Here is a 16,524-nt window from a genome sequence, read left to right on the forward strand (position 1 = left end):
GAGAACGCAATAGTGTATTTCCTTCGGAAAATACACTAAAAAGGTATGAAGCGAGTAGTCTCTTTTAAGGAGAAACAAATTTAATTGCCACCTGTATGCTATAATGTAGTTAGTACCCGTAATTTATAATTCTCATCAGTATGTCCTTAGAATATGCATGTACTTGTACTTGCTTGTAGCCTGTGATCCTTATGTATACCACTGAAGATGGCCCTATGGGCTGAAATGCATTTGGGTAAATAAAAACTGTAATTTATGCATCTACTTGGCGTACCTTACTCTCTCCGAATCAAGAAACAAATTCAACCTTATTCTTAGATTCGATTTAAGTAGAGCTTTTTTATGTGCTTTTAGATTGTATGGTAAGCCGACAAATTCAACAGACAGAATTACGAATCGCACAGATGTGGTAAGCAACTCATAATTACCTTTTGAGATTTTTAAGAGCTCGAGCCTTTTGAGATTAAGTTGAAACTAAGTTTCAACAAAGTTTCAAGTTTGTTGCAACATTTTGATCGGAAATGGCTACTTGGGTGTGATGAACAAACACGCTGACAGCATCTCTGCACTTCCAACTCAAGCTCCTAATCACGGTGAAAAGGCAATCTAACCATAAATTAGGCTCAGAAAATATTTTTACTGAGTTTGACAGAGAGTAGCCAAGTCATGTTTTTTTATTTTTAACAATTTATTTTTTATTTATTTATTATTGAGTTAAATGTGTGCTTTTGGACACGAGTTGTGATCCCCACCAAAAAAACAAAACCAACGAAATATCTCTAGTAAAAATGAATCAGTCTGACGTCAGGCTATGTTTCATAAACTACCCTGAGTCAGACTGAATCAGTCAGACTCAGGGTAGTTTATGAAACATACATAGCCTGATGTCAGGCTGACTCACTTTTACCAGGGATTAGAATCTTCATCGAGGACTTTGATTTCATTTTTTGCCGTGGGTCCTAGAGGCAAGAAATAATTTTTAACCCTTTCTCTCGATGTTTAAACCTCAAGTTAATTTATTCCTATCTTCTTGACCAACAATGAGTGTCCATAAAGTCCATTTTGACGACTAGATTACTCAAAATCCGTGCTAGTTCTGAACTAAAAAGGAAAAAATTCAATTTAACAAGAAAAAGTTAGTAGTAAATCTGCTGTCTTTTGGTATTTATAATGGGAATTTTAAATCAACGTAACATTTTAGAAGGGTTCAAAACTTGCAATATCTGTCCATATAATATCATACATTTGTAAATCAATGCGATAAATTAAAACAAAAAATCACTCAACACATGCTACACGATGGTGAATGTGCAAAAATACGTATCTTGTTGACGGTGTTTTAAAATATCCACTCCCAATTCATTTTATCAGAGAACATCGAACCAACACTGTTGCTAGAATTTTCACTGAAAATTCTTCACACATGCAGAGAAAAATGAACACAGTAAAATTTTCAAGAAATGACGTTGAGTATTTTTCCACGTGATAAATTACTTATGTCAAAAAGTATGCAGCGTTGCAGATCAGGATACGTATTTTTTAATAGTTTCACCATTGAACATTTCTTCCAGCTTCTCGTGACACGATCTGCAACGCTGCAGACTTTTTGACACAAGTAATTTTTTATGTGGAACTCAACGTCATTCCCTGAAAATTTTAACCGTTTTAGGAATTCTTAGCTGTGAAAAAAAATATCTATTTTTAATCTTGGCATGGTATAGCCAACTTCGACTTTCTGAGGTTTTTCTTGTTGCATTGCTTAATGCACACATACCTATATTTTCTTGTATTAATTCATGATTTCACTTTTCCCCTTTTTTTGTGTTTTCTATTGGCTTTTTGTCTCCGTCTCTAAATGATTTGTTTTTTGATTCATTAATGTTGGATACAACTTAAAATATGTATGGCATTTGAAATAAACAGTCAAGTGTCATTTGTTCTTATCATTTACAGTTACTTTACTATTTTAATACAAGCTCGGAGCGTTTTGTTCTGTCAACCTGTATTCTGTTCTTATGATCAAACTTTTGCTCTCATAACAGAAACACTCTGCCAAAGATAGAGGAGATGTATTCGGGCCTCAATTTTTCACTGTTCTCCCGATTCTGAACGACTTCTCAACAGACAGAATTACGAATCGCACAGATGTGGTAAGCAACTCATAATTACCTTTTGTGATTTTTAAGAGCTCATAATGAATACTTAGAACTTCACTTACCAATCGAGGAATATGTGTACCCCACACAATTCCCCACACATGCAACATCTCCATTCTTTTCTCTGTTTTTACGTGCACCATGATCCATTTGATGACCACTTATCACTTAAGCTTAAAGTGGTTCATAATCCTCCAATCTACTAACCATTCATCTCTGTAACTAGGAAATTTCCAATGTCGATCCGTCCAAAGTGTGTAATGATAAGATCAAATGTATAAAGACTGGTTTTTAAGTCTGATCATCCTTATTGTATTACATTGTTGTATTGTATAATACCTAATAATAAAAAAAGGTATGAAGCGAGTAGTCTCTTTTAAGGAGAAACAAATTCAACCTTATTCTTAGATTCGATTTAAGTAGTGCTTTTTTATGTGCTTTTAGATTTTCTAGTAAGCCGACCAATTCAACAGAGAGGATTACGAATCCCACAGATGTGGTAAGCAACTCATAATTACCTTTTGAGATTTATAAGAGCTCATATTGAATACTTAGAACTTCACTTGCCAATCGAAGAATATGTGTACCTAATTGTTATTGACGCTCGATGGACGGGGTGAGGAAGGAGAGTGAGACGGTCGATGGGCTGGAGTATTTCGCGCATCCTTAGCGCAAATAACGTGTTAAAATGGTTTAAAAATGGAAAAGATTCCAGGGAGGAAAAGAAAAGTCTTTTGACGAGTCACCAAAGTGATCCAGGGTTCCAAGTTCCAAGAATCGTAAGTCCCGAGTCCAGAAAAAAGTCCAAGTCCGAAAGCAAGAGAGAGAGTTGTGGTCGCAGGGCCCAAGCCAGAAATGAGAGTGAGTTCTAACCGAGCCGAGGCTCTCGGCTAGAATACCAGATCAATCGCCGATAAAAAGGATCGTTCGAGTTTTTTGAAGTCTTATCAAAAGTCGTAATGAAGGTAATTAAGATAAAGAGTTAAACTCTTATCTCGATATCTCAGTATACTCACAATCAGTTTTGAATACTCCCGATTAACGTAGTTCAGTCTTACATCAATTTTGTGCGTAACCTCCGCACCCTCTTCGCGCCTATTCTGCCGTGCTAGAAAAGAACGCCATATGAGCCGTCAGACGTTGTCAAGTTTCCTCCGGTAAAAACCGATTTTACTGGGAAAATTGCGAATAGTAGTTTCCAAATTTTTCAGAAAATTTTTTACACAATTTAATCTAAAATATCTGAAAATTTCAAAGAAAAATATGCATGAATGTTGTCAAAAATACATGTTTCATCAAGGGAAATTTGGCAACTCTCGAATGTCCATACGGCGTTCTACCTTAGCGCGGTAGCATTCTGCTCCTTCGATTTTTGTCAATTTTTCAGAAAACCATCGAGCACTGTAGGCCAATAATTGTTGAAACTTATAAAAAAAGCGATAGACCTAGAAGACCAGGGGAAAATGAAGCGATCCTATTGGTCGGAAGGAGTGGTTGTTACACATCACGGGGGATAATGTTGGACTAACTTTAGGGTCTCTTGTGGGTTGCCGTTTGTCTTTTAGTTACCTTTACAGTTCATTAAGTCAAGGGCTGCCGTTGGTTATTTAATACTAACCTCTTTTTTCTATTGCAACCACCCGCTCCCACATCGGATCGTTCCACTTTCTCATTGTCATATTCGTCTATTAATTGCTTTATCAATCAATCCCAATAATCTGGCTGGGCTGAATTGAAAAAAACCCTCCTCATGCGAATGAGAAGATCAGTTGAGTAGAGACCATGTAACTACCAGGTTCATCAGGCTCCTGAAAAAGAGGAGGGAAGGAAGGGGCAAAAGTTCCCCCAAACAGTTCCAACTTTTTGCAACTAAGTTCCATTATGCTCCAAATTTTCTGTCTGGAAGTACCAACTTGTTGAAACTTTTTTGATCAATGTATTCACTATGTTGTTTGGAAGTTGCAACTTGTTGCAACTAGGTGGCAAGAAAGTTGAAACTAAGTTTCAACAAAGTTTCAAGTTTGTTGCAACATTTTGATCGGAAATGGCTACTTGGGTGTGATGAACAAACACGCTGACAGCATCTCTGCACTTCCAACTCAAGCTCCTAATCACGGTGAAAAGGCAATCTAACCATAAATTAGGCTCAGAAAATATTTTTACTGAGTTTGACAGAGAGTAGCCAAGTCATGTTTTTTTTATTTTTAACAATTTATTTTTTATTTATTTATTATTGAGTTAAATGTGTGCTTTTGGACACGAGTTGTGATCCCCACCAAAAAAACAAAACCAACGAAATATCTCTAGTAAAAATGAATCAGTCTGACGTCAGGCTATGTTTCATAAACTACCCTGAGTCAGACTGATGTCAGACTGAATCAGTCAGACTCAGGGTAGTTTATGAAACATACATAGCCTGATGTCAGGCTGACTCACTTTTACCAGGGATTAGAATCTTCATCGAGTACTTTGATTTCATTTTTTGCCCTGGGTCTTAGAGGCAAGAAATAATTTTTAACCCTTTCTCTCGATGTTTAAACCTCAAGTTAATTTATTCCTATCTTCTTGACCAACAATGAGTGTCCATAAAGTCCATTTTGACGACTAGATTACTCAAAATCCGTGCTAGTTCTGAACTAAAAGGGAAAAAATTCAATTTAACAAGAAAAAGTTAGTAGTAAATCTGCTGTCTTTTGGTATTTATAATGGGAATTTTAAATCAACGTAACATTTTAGAAGGGTTCAAAACTTGCAATATCTGTCCATATAATATCATACATTTGTAAATCAATGCGATAAATTAAAACAAAAAATCACTCAACACATGCTACACGATGGTGAATGTGCAAAAATACGTATCTTGTTGACGGTGTTTTAAAATATCCACTCCCAATTCATTTTATCAGAGAACATCGAACCAACACTGTTGCTAGAATTTTCACTGAAAATTCTTCACACATGCAGAGAAAAATGAACACAGTAAAATTTTCAAGAAATGACGTTGAGTATTTTTCCACGTGATAAATTACTTATGTCAAAAAGTATGCAGCGTTGCAGATCAGGATACGTATTTTTTAATAGTTTCACCATTGAACATTTCTTCCAGCTTCTCGTGACACGATCTGCAACGCTGCAGACTTTTTGACACAAGTAATTTTTTATGTGGAACTCAACGTCATTCCCTGAAAATTTTAACCGTTTTAGGAATTCTTAGCTGTGAAAAAAAATATCTATTTTTAATCTTGGCATGGTATAGCCAACTTCGACTTTCTGAGGTTTTTCTTGTTGCATTGCTTAATGCACACATACCTATATTTTCTTGTATTAATTCATGATTTCACTTTTCCCCTTTTTTTGTGTTTTCTATTGGCTTTTTGTCTCAGTCTCTAAATTATTTGTTTTTTGATTCATTAATGTTGGATACAACTTAAAATATGTATGGCGAGTGAACAGATTGGCCCAGATATTCCGGACCACATTTCACCAAAAACTGCTGTTTGTCAAACCGCCGTCAACACCTATCAAGCGGCGAGTAGGCCTTCGGCCATGCTCGGCAATCTTCGTAGCCTTCGTAGCCAATCAGGTTGCCGCTCGCCGCCCGTAATCTCGAAGAAGGTTCGGCTCCTACAACACCCTACACTTTTCGAATTTTGGATTTTGGCATTCGGCCTGATTCTCTTTTCCTCTTTTCCGTAATTAATAACAATAAAAAATTCATTTAATCATTACTTAGCGGCACCTTGTCCAATTTGTGCCTAGCGCCTCTACAACTTTGCAAATTTGGACGTTACCTTTTGAACATTTCATCCCTTCCCTTTGAAATTACTGTGAATAAGTACACTTCACATATCACACGGGACTTTTATCTGCATATTTACTTGGCTTTATTCGCAAAGGATCTTTTAAGAAGTAAATTCTTTCGATAACTTATTGGGGATGGTCAAGTCACCATTTAGAGCCCGTCATTCCATGCCATTATTATTACAGGACTAGGTTTCTTACCTATAATTTGATGGGCACCGTGAGAATAATAGATAACCGTATTTGATCCGTGCCTTAAAAAATGAACTGCTGGTGGCAGAACCATCTTGGTGATGTTCATTAGGAATTTTAGACTTTATTCTATTTTTTCAGCAGATGAACCTTACATGGTAACTTGTAAAGTTTTGCCTCATTTTCCTTGAGTTCTACTTAGTTTGATGCCAAAAAACAAGAAAATTCATGGAGAAACGTGCCTTAAAGGTGATAGTTCCCCCTCATACTTACTATCAGAGTTCCAACGGAAAAAATCTTGTTGTCATAGGTAAATACGGTTTCCATTGCTTCTTCAGCTGTTAATAGACAACTATGCGGGTTTGCTGGAGAATTTGGTGACTTTTTTTTTTTTTTTTTTTTTTTTAGCTACTTCAAATAGCCCTCAAGGGCTAATCCCACGCTTTAAGTCCCATCCCCCCTCCGTTCCTACTGAACCAGTCCCAGGCAACCATTGTTTGAGACCATCAAACTCGGGTCGCTTGGCCGGGAAGCATATTCCCAAACCCCGCGTGGATTGTGAAATCCCGTTTAGACCCCAACCGAAGCCCCTTGTGCGGGTCCGAGACTCCTCCGCACCTGCTCGGCTCAGGTAGTCTCTCATCTCCGTCCAACCTTCATGCCCTTCCTCTGATTTCTTCTCAACAGTTTTGGCCACGAATTAATCGATGTAATATTTATTTATTCAGTTGAATCTTTTGAAACAGCAGAATTTGAGGACTTTTTCGGTAAAAGGGCGAATGGAGCTTGCCATGCTGTTGCGATTGCGCAGTTTTCTTACCGTTCGCGGCAAATGAAATTCATTCACGGTCGATTTATGTCCTTTAAATCGCCAGGAAAAACTCTGAGCAGATTCAACGAAAAATAAACAGCAAAACAGTCGGATAGAGAACTACGTTGCACAATCTTAGCAGAAATGGACGTCTCATACGCCCTTTCACCGAAAAATGCCTAAATTACGTGCAGTGGAAATATTTTTTAATGCCGAAAATTTCGCAATGCAGAGTCATGACGTCACCTTCGTTGATCGCATGATCAATAAACTTGTCTATTGGCTATGCCTACCGTTTTGTTCTTTGTAAAAAACATTTTTGATGGAAAACTCTCGGAACATTTTTAGAGCAGCGCAATGCATATGCATCTCACAAGCCTCTTTGATTAGTGGAATTTGCGGAGCTTTTGTACTGGAAAAAAATGATTACGTAAGAATTAATATTCTTGAATTTGCCGCTAGGAGGAGATTTCTCTTGGCTTAAGCTGCAAAATGCGTACCTACTTTGAGAAAAAAGCCGCTGCCGCTCATATCAAGCAGGATTCGGCCTTATTCCAGTGACCTTATTCTTGATTCAAGAGCAGTATTCTTGACGAAAAATTCAAGTAATTTTTTTTTTCTTTTTTCAATTATTTCCTTTCTTTTACTTATATAGTTCTGCGCAGAACCTATCACCTTGCTTGAAAGGATAAACAGTAAACCTGGTGGTGAAGAAAAGTTATAAAAAAAAGTCTCTGCATTTGCGAGGATGAATATGCACTTGGTGTCTCACCCGAATCAATAGGAGAGCTATTAAAACCCCATTAAATAGGAATAGAAATTTTTATGAAAAATAAATGTTCCCCAAAAAAAGTTCATCATTCAACTACGTTGTTTGAGAGACTGAACATAATGAATGAAGGCAGAAACCTAAAAATACTGTTTCAAATGAAAATGATTACTTAAAGCAAGGTTGATAAATTTTTTCGCGGTGTTTGGAAACATTAGAATGATCAAATGAGCACATGTAGGCTAAGTATACTTAGGTAATTGGTGATTTATTATACATTCAAATTTTCAAAGTATCAAAAACATAAAAATGCGATCAAAACTGGAACGAAGCGAATTTTCCCCGTTTCCGTTGTCCATATCGGTTGGACAAATATCCCGAGTAACAACACGTGCTGTTCGGCACGAACATCCCTTGGACACTAGCTACGTTTATGCGAGGCTCGAAACCGGGGTTTCATGAAACCCGAGTTTGTAATGCAAGTTTCCTCCGTCGGGTTTATGCGGGCGCTGTAACCCGACTTTCGCGGGAAATCAAACTTTCCGATTTTGGCGCTGTTTATGCGCATATTTTCGATTGAACTTGAATTTCATGTTGGCGCCATTTTCACAAGCTATACTTCATTTTTCCACTATGAATTGATTCAATAAATTATTAGGTATTACTCTTTTAACCTGTGTATGTTCAATTTTTCCACAATATATAAGCGGAGGCTTCATCTTCACTAGAAAAGCCTTTACTGACTTTCTGAGCAACAGTTGGAAAAATGACAGTAGATGTTTCATCATTTCACGTTCATCTTTAAAATTGAATGAATACCTAATCTCAACAACCCTCCAAATCATGCTCGAGCTTATATTCTGAGTTCAGAAAAGTTGCCATAGGTAATTTTTAGTGATGTTAAAAATAATTATGGCAGGCGCAGAAATTCATCATGTTGTTGATTGAGCTTCTAATGATCTTACAATAGGTACTTAGATATAGGCATTGAAAGTGTAGGAGTGCTAATCCAGTAAAGCACCGCACCTTCACTCCATGCTGTTGTAAAGATTGTGTGTCTGCCATTATTGTAGTGAAACAAATAAAGAATCGGGATATACTTATGGGAATTCCTCCTTCACGATATGATCAAAATAAGCAGATATTGATAGGTCAACAATGTATCGCTGAAGCAGAAGCGTCTAAATCCTCTTGAGGCAATGGACGGTGACAATCTCAACAAACTGGTGACGCTTCACAAATTCTGAATTTCCACATTCCCAGAGACACGCGCTGAAATCCTGTTTCTCGCACCCCTCTTTCCGACTGCTCTCCGAGTCCATGAGCAAGACAGGAAGAAAATAGGCAAGCTACCTACCACTGTTTGCCTACCTATGTGTGTTTTCCTTAAACTTGATTTTCAAAGGTGACTCATGTACTTAAAGAGCAACTGACAAACAAGATTTCAGAACCTGCCATTGCATTTCACTAATCTAAGACACAAACCCAACCTTACCATTGATATTCTTTCGCTTAGACTGTATATTATTCTCCTACTGAGATTCGATATGAACTCAATTCAAAAATCCTTCTGAATTTAATAATTCAGTTAGATTGGAATCTGGAGCTCTCAGTCTATCTGTAAAGCGCATTTACTAACATTCACTGCTGTCACAAGATATTTTTGCACAGGCAGAGCCACTTTCCACAGTTGATGCATCTCTAACGCCAAAACTCAATTATGACAAGTGGTTCAACGACCAAAAATTGTTACACGCCTCAATAAAAACCTTATTCTTATCTCAAATTGAAAATCTTAGATCACAGAGCACTCACCGAAGAATCTCCTTCCTTCTGCATCAGTATGAGAAGAGTGACGATACTTTGGAGCAATAACTTTGAACTAGTTTCAATAAATGATGGCTTCAGAATTTGAGTCATCATTTACAAGAGATTGGATCAAAGAAATAAGTCAGCAGGTCACGGTTGTGGCTGGAGTCACACTTCCAGTAGGACAACCAGGAAATAGATACACGGATAACACACAAATTCAAGAGCTATGCAGCTCTGACTGGATCAAATTTTAGATTTAATCGGTAGATTGAAATGAAAAAATTCGGTGCACTACTTAAAGGGAAGCATGGTGCCTTATCTTGAAATCTTAGGCAAATCGTTTGGATACAGTAAAAAAGTTCTCCGCAGATGATGAACTGGTAGGTAAGGCTATTACTCAATTGTAGCCTGTAAAGCTCTTTGCTTGCTTTGCTTCTGTAGTCATAAAATGTTGATTAGAGTTGCAAGAATTATCTGGAAAAGCAGTAATAAGCCTGGATTCCATCTGACACTAAACACCTTCACTAGAAAATAACGTCCTACGTTTAGCTAAATAAGGATAAGTAAGCCACATATAACTGAAGGAATCACGTAAAAGTGCTTAAGCAACAATTATAGTAAAATTATGATTGTAAAAAATGTTGAATAATGACAAAATTAACGCTAAATCGTGGGATAAGCACCAGTTGTTTACGAACGTTATGATAATAAATCCGCCATATTGCCGATCGCGCACCTGAAAATCGCATTTGAAGTCGAATTTCAACTAATTTCAACCTCCGGTTCGTTTATGCGGAGTGCGAAAACCTAGTCTTTAGTGTAAAATAAGGTTTCAAACACAAATTTCGGAAACCTACATTTCGTTAGTTCCGTATCGTTTATGCCGTGATTTGAACCTTGGTTTCAAACTCAGGTTTCGATTGAAGTTAGGTTAAGAGGCTCGCATAAACATAGCTACTGAAAAATTAGGAGGCAACATGCCGCCTGCATCAATATCATCGATGTTTGGTATTTGAAATCCATCTCGGAAGAGACAGGGTATGACTTGACTCTGACCTGAAAAAATCGTCCCAAGTGGATCGAATAATCACGGTTTTTCATGAACAAGTCAATGGTGCATTTCAAAATGCACTCAACATGTGACAACTCTGCGAAGGGCTTGTTTTGAGGAGGAAGAAGATATTTTCCGGAAAACAAAAAGAGTGGACCGCGAGGTCACCCCCATTCATTCCGAAGGGTTGAAGAGACAATCAGACGGCGCGGCGAGACGCGAGACGGGAGAAAGGAGAAAGGAGAGAGGATGGCCGCAGTGCCCAAGGCCACTTGCTGAAGAGGCCCATGCCGACCGCGGCAGGGCTCAGAAGGCAGCGGCTAACGATTTTGAGGACAGGCTAGATTTTTCACAATCCACGCGGGGTTTGGGAATATGCGGCCGGGAATCGAACCCGGGACCTCCCGATCATAGAGCAAGCGCTACAACCACTACACCATAGGAGGCCGACTGCTAGGATTGTTAATTAGTATCTCCGAAGCCTGGTTGTTATAGCTAAACTTAAAGCATTGGCTTCAACGCATCGCAAAACCAGAACCTTGGAGAGACCAGTGAACATCCATGAGAAAGTGAGTGAGGAGCAAGGTACCTAGCATTGTACATCCGTCTGGTTTTCACAACTACCGTTCCTAGGGATTTAGGATTCAGATTCGCACATCAACCAGTAAGCTTTTCTCCCAATCATCTTGATATAGAGGCAGCCATGCAAGGCGCAGCCAGGTAATCCAATGCTCAAGCCACTTAATCAACACAAATATTATCCTAACTTACAACAAAATGACTTGTTTCTTCTCTAACAATGGAACCGGAAAATGTTACTTTGAATGCGCGAGAAACTTCTTTGGTCGAGATGAAGAAACGTAAATGAAGAAATGAGTCCGGAACATCTCGACCAGGTACAGGCCGCTTTGTTTACATTAGGAGTCTGGAGTATCTCGCCGCAATTTCACTTGAAATCACCATGAACAGATCAACGGGGTAACTGATATTTGATTTTACGAAAGGGATAAATGTTAGACGCGGACGAAAGTTCTTTTGTCGAGGTGAAGAAACGCTAACGCTGAGTGAGAAATTGAGTCTGGAACATCTCGAGCAAGATCCATCCATATAGGTCAGTCATTGCGCAGATTTCCCCGCTCGGGGTAAGCCCCTTTCCATTGGCTCGTGACGTCAGCATTACTGCCGCGAAAACCAGAAAAGTCGGAAACAATGCTTTTCTTATGGGAGAGAGCAAATTTTTCTTAATGAATCATTTAAATTTCTTACTTTTAAATCCTTTGAAACTTTCTGTGTGTCGAAAAGAACGTTTAGACATTAGCATTCAGGGTTTCGATTTTGCCGAATTTGTGTTCTTTCATTTTTACAGTTTACTCTGCATCAGCCATTTTTACACGCGAATCTATACCACTAGATGGCTTGTTACATCGCTGACTTCAAAAATCATGTAAAAATATAAAAACGCAAATTCAGCTGAATTGAAACCCTTGACGCTAATTTCTAAACGTTCCTTTCGACACTCAGAAAGCTTCAAAGAATTTAAAAGTAAGAAATTTAAATGATTCATTAAGAAAAATTTGTTCTCTCCCATAAGAAAAGCATTGTTTCCGACATTTCTGGTTTTCGCGGCAGTAATGCTGACGTCATGCGCAGAAGATTCTCATTTGGGTTTTGGGAATGACTGACCTATATGGATGGATCTTGATCTCGAGGACGTCCGCTCTGGGTACGCTTTGTTTATGTCCGGACTATGTCGCCGTTCGTTTGTTTACATTAGGAGCGAGTTTGACACCGATGACAGACTTTGGTTTTTGATGAAAATTTGGTCTGGAATATCTGGGCCAAACGCAAAAACCATGTATGGCATTTGAAATAAACAGTCAAGTGTCATTTGTTCTTATCATTTACAGTTACTTTACTATTTTAATACAAGCTCGGAGTGTTTTGTTCTGTCAACCTGTGTTCTGTTCTTATGATCAAACTTTTGCTCTCATAACAGAAACACTCTGCCAAAGATGGAGGAGATGTATTCGGGCCTCAATTTTTCACTGTTCTCCCGAATCTGAACGACTTCTCACTGAAAGAATGGAGCTGGAGCTGACCACAGCAAGTTAACGCCTCGCGCCCGCGCGCCTTCAATTCTGCAGATGCAACGAGCACATCCATCAAGGACGAATAGTTGTATCCCTGCGCCGTCATCAACGCGCATCCTTTCCCTTGCTCTCAAGCGGGCCATGCATATGGCGCGCTTTATGGCGATTGCCGAGAGACCAGCTCTGCCGTGGTGGTAGCGAAGAGAGCCGTAAGTTCAAAAATGAAGTTTTGAGAAAATGGCCTCCGTATAGCTTCGGAGCGGATAATTTTATTTTAGGAAGCCTCCGTTCTTTTTCAAATTGCCACCAGTCATTTAAAGACTCTTTGAAATCGTTCAGATGATTATAAATTGACCTATTTTATTTCAACTATATAAAAAGAATATTAGTGATTTTCATCTCAGGCCAGCAAGAGAGCCGTAAGTGCAGTCCTCTGCATGCATTCGTGGTTGCGCTTTGGACACACAACAAACACATTTTTAGGTTAGAAATTGGCAAGAAGGGGTGGCATTTCACTTAAAAGCTCTGTTTCCACTAGCTCTCTGAAGGAATAATGCTAGTTATGGCTGTCCTGTCTGAAACTGAGCTTCTAGGATCTTTTTCGGATTTTATCAAACTTCAAATAGCAAAGAAACCCCGTTTAGTAAACGCTAAAAATGGGACCAGTTTGAAACGATATTTTTGACGGGTTACAAGGACGTATATTCAGGCGGGCGATGATGATGGTTTGCTGATTGACAAAAAACTCGGCTTCAAGCTCCGCTTTTCCACGTCACTCGACTGTCGGCTTTTGATTGATCGGATTTTGAATAGCTTTTTCTCCTCTTAGAAGTACTTTTTGAACTTTTTATTGGCTTTTTCATTTCCTCACAATATTTTTCATGAGTCAGCCGACACTAAAACTCTGTAAAAAATTCGAGCCACTGCCCAATTTTTGCAATTTTTATTTAAGGGGTGTGGGTCTAGGAGGGTGGAGGGGAAGCGGGGCTCGTCTCGAAATTTGATCGGTACAGGAGGGCCCGAAAAGAAAGTCTGGGAGATGATTTTCCCTTAAGCTTCTTCAGTTGGTTTGAAGTAGAACTTACGATGTTATTTCAGGCTATCCTGATGGGGCGATAATAGACAGCGGGTCATTTATTTAATGAGACAAAATTTCGATAGGAGCTTGTTATACAGCGACAGCAACATTAAACCAAGCCTGCTGGATTTGGAAACGAGTGAGAATAGTTAAAACAATACCTTAACAAAAGTGAACTGTAAAGTGTACCTAATTTTGCATACTTTTTGATTCGTTCATCACGAAGTAAAATACATATCTAATTCAAATGTTGCCTCTTCGATCGGTCAAGTTATTTACGCAGTTTTTGCTGCTGTTTGAAGCAATTGCTCCCAATTTTCTTTTTGTTGGAGCAAATGAGGCAAACTCAAACGGAATCGATGGGTACGTACACGTAGTCTTCGTAAGTTCTCTAAGGGGTGTTACCTGAGCCAAATCATAGGAGGGGTGCAACTTAATTGAGTATGAAGGACTTAAAAAAATATCCGAAAATACCCCCAAAAAATAGCAGAGAGAGAGGTAGGTATAATTAAAGATAGCAATCTGCCCCGCAGTCCCACAGACTCCTGTAACTTCAGCGTTTTTTGTCCGTAGGAAAGGAAAGTCTTCCTCTAATGAAAGTAATTGACCTCAACCGGTCTTTGAATCCCATCAATGATACATTTTCACGTAAACGAAAGTGGTTCCATACGTTGAAAAATTCTCTTTTCTCATGGTTATATCATTTCTCGATTGGAGCGTACCAATATCAATAATAGCGTACCAATAATATCATGCTAATTTTTGCGGTGAAGCACTCTTACACCTGTGTGGTATTTAAATAAAAAACACATCCGAATTTCAGCCTAATAATACCAAGCCCTCTGATCAAAAAACGATATTGACCTCCAAAAAACAAAAGAAGTGGCTATTTTTAACTTTCAGACCCACATGTGCGTAGTACTCAAGTATATTTTACGAAAAGGCTTTAAAGATCGTCTGAAACAGTACCCTGCTAAAAATGTTCCATGTGGATTCACGTGGAAATGACCCGATTTCCATGTGATTTCATGGAAATCGTCTGACTTCCATGTCCTTCGACATGGAAATCATAACGTTTCCATGAAACTCACATGGAAACCAAGTCATTTCCATCAAGCCGTCATGGAAATGAAAACATTTCCTTGTGAGCTCGACATGGAAATCATAACGTTTCCATGCAACTCACACGGAAACCAAGTCATTTCCATCAAGTCTTCATGGAAATGAAAATATTTCCTTGTGAGCTCGACATGGAACTCATAGCACTTCCATGCAACTCACACGGAAACCAAGTCATTTCCATCAAGCCTTCATGGAATTGAAAATCCCCTTCTCAGTTCGGCATGGAAATAAAAATTGCGGATTTAAACATGAATTTCGCGGCTTTAAAATCTTTCAATTTTTGGGCAATTCTAAATTGGACATACGCTCCGACATGCGCAACATGCGAAAATTACACATCGGAGCGTGAGTGTCGCGTTTGAAGCATAACTACGATGTTGAAGGCGCTCCGCAAGGTGCGCGCCAAGGAATTATACTCGGTATACGGTTCAAACCAGAGATGCAAGATTTTATATGTAACTTCATAAAATGAAATTTCGTGAATTCCAATCATTTTTGAAAACTTCTGTGCTATGGGCTCATTATGACATGAAAAGGAAAAATCTCAAGTTTTGGAAGGGGGGGGGGGGGGGAATGAAGGGAAAAAGGAAAAAACCGAAAGAAGAGCTATACGATCATTGTTGCGGGTTGCATTAGCAGTCAAATTTTTTCTTCTCAGGCGTATGTTTAGAAAGGAGGTGAAGAAGATCCCCATATCAGGGTGATCGAAAAAAGTCTCAATTTTGGTCATCACTTAAGTACTTTTTCATCAGAAGGTAGTGTTTAGCATGTTATGTTTTTATCTTCAGTTATTAAATCCTCTAAATTTTTTTGTAAAGAATTTGAAAAGAATTGCTGGAACCAATTTTTTTTAATGATATGATTTCGATCTCAGCCCCTGAAAATCAAGTACCTGAAATTTTATGAAGCTCAATAATTAAAGAAATGTGCCAAAATGTATGATGGATAAAAGCTTAGTATGTACTTACATCTACACTCAAGTGAAAGCAATAATAAGCACAATAATCTTAAAAAGTACATGGTGTACTCAAAGCTCCCTGAAGAAAATTAGGGCCACCCTTTCAGACATACTTTGTGGGCAGGCCATCTATGACAGCCATGGGAACTTGTTTGACGGGTATATGTCAGTATGTAATTGATATCAGCGCATAGACCTTCTTGGACTTGTAGGATTTTCTATATCATAGCAGCGTAGTTTTTCAAAGTTCGCATGTTAGCAGTTCCAAACCCACATGTATCTTCCACTAGGCATGTGTAAAGAGAATCTTTCAGCTAAATATGCATCATGCAAAGTAATAATGGATGACATCTGTCATGCAGACATACTCAATAAAATAGAAAATGAACAAACAACACTCACCAACTCGCTCAAGTCTGTAATCCACTGGGTCAGAAAAATCCACTTGAAGACAATGAATCCAAATTTCCGATTAGAACTGGTGCAGGTACGAAGGAACTTTTGAAAACACGATGAGTGCATTGTAAAAATATCTAAAGCACTCTTTAACGTAAGAGAAAAATTAGCACCATGATTTAATAGCTGATCAATACAGAACACCACTCTCAGAAAAGCACTGACACAACACGATTTTTCAGTTCAGTTTTAGAGGAGAAAGCATTTTTCAAAAGATGCGACATCATA

General features: G+C 38.4%; 1 protein-coding gene across 3 annotated transcripts in view; it reads left to right on the forward strand.

The window, feature by feature from the left end:
- The first annotated feature begins 896 nt into the window (after nt 1-896).
- The window catches only part of LOC109031643 (uncharacterized), a 30,928-nt gene continuing 15,300 nt past the window's right edge, over nt 897-16,524 (forward strand). The window contains exon 1 of one of the 3 annotated variants that reach the window (XM_072306063.1): nt 897-2,655. Coding sequence is in view for 1 of the 3 variants with exons in the window: in XM_072306062.1 (XP_072162163.1) it covers nt 14,008-14,123 (116 nt within the window). In the remaining 2 variants the exon portion in view is untranslated. Of the gene's footprint in view, nt 2,656-13,859; nt 14,124-16,524 lie in introns of those variants that run through there. The other 2 variants (XM_072306062.1, XM_072306064.1) reach the window with 2 other exon arrangements.

The sequence above is a fragment of the Bemisia tabaci genome, chromosome 1 (genome assembly GCF_918797505.1).
Source record: "Bemisia tabaci chromosome 1, PGI_BMITA_v3".
Classification (NCBI taxonomy): domain Eukaryota; kingdom Metazoa; phylum Arthropoda; class Insecta; order Hemiptera; family Aleyrodidae; genus Bemisia; species Bemisia tabaci.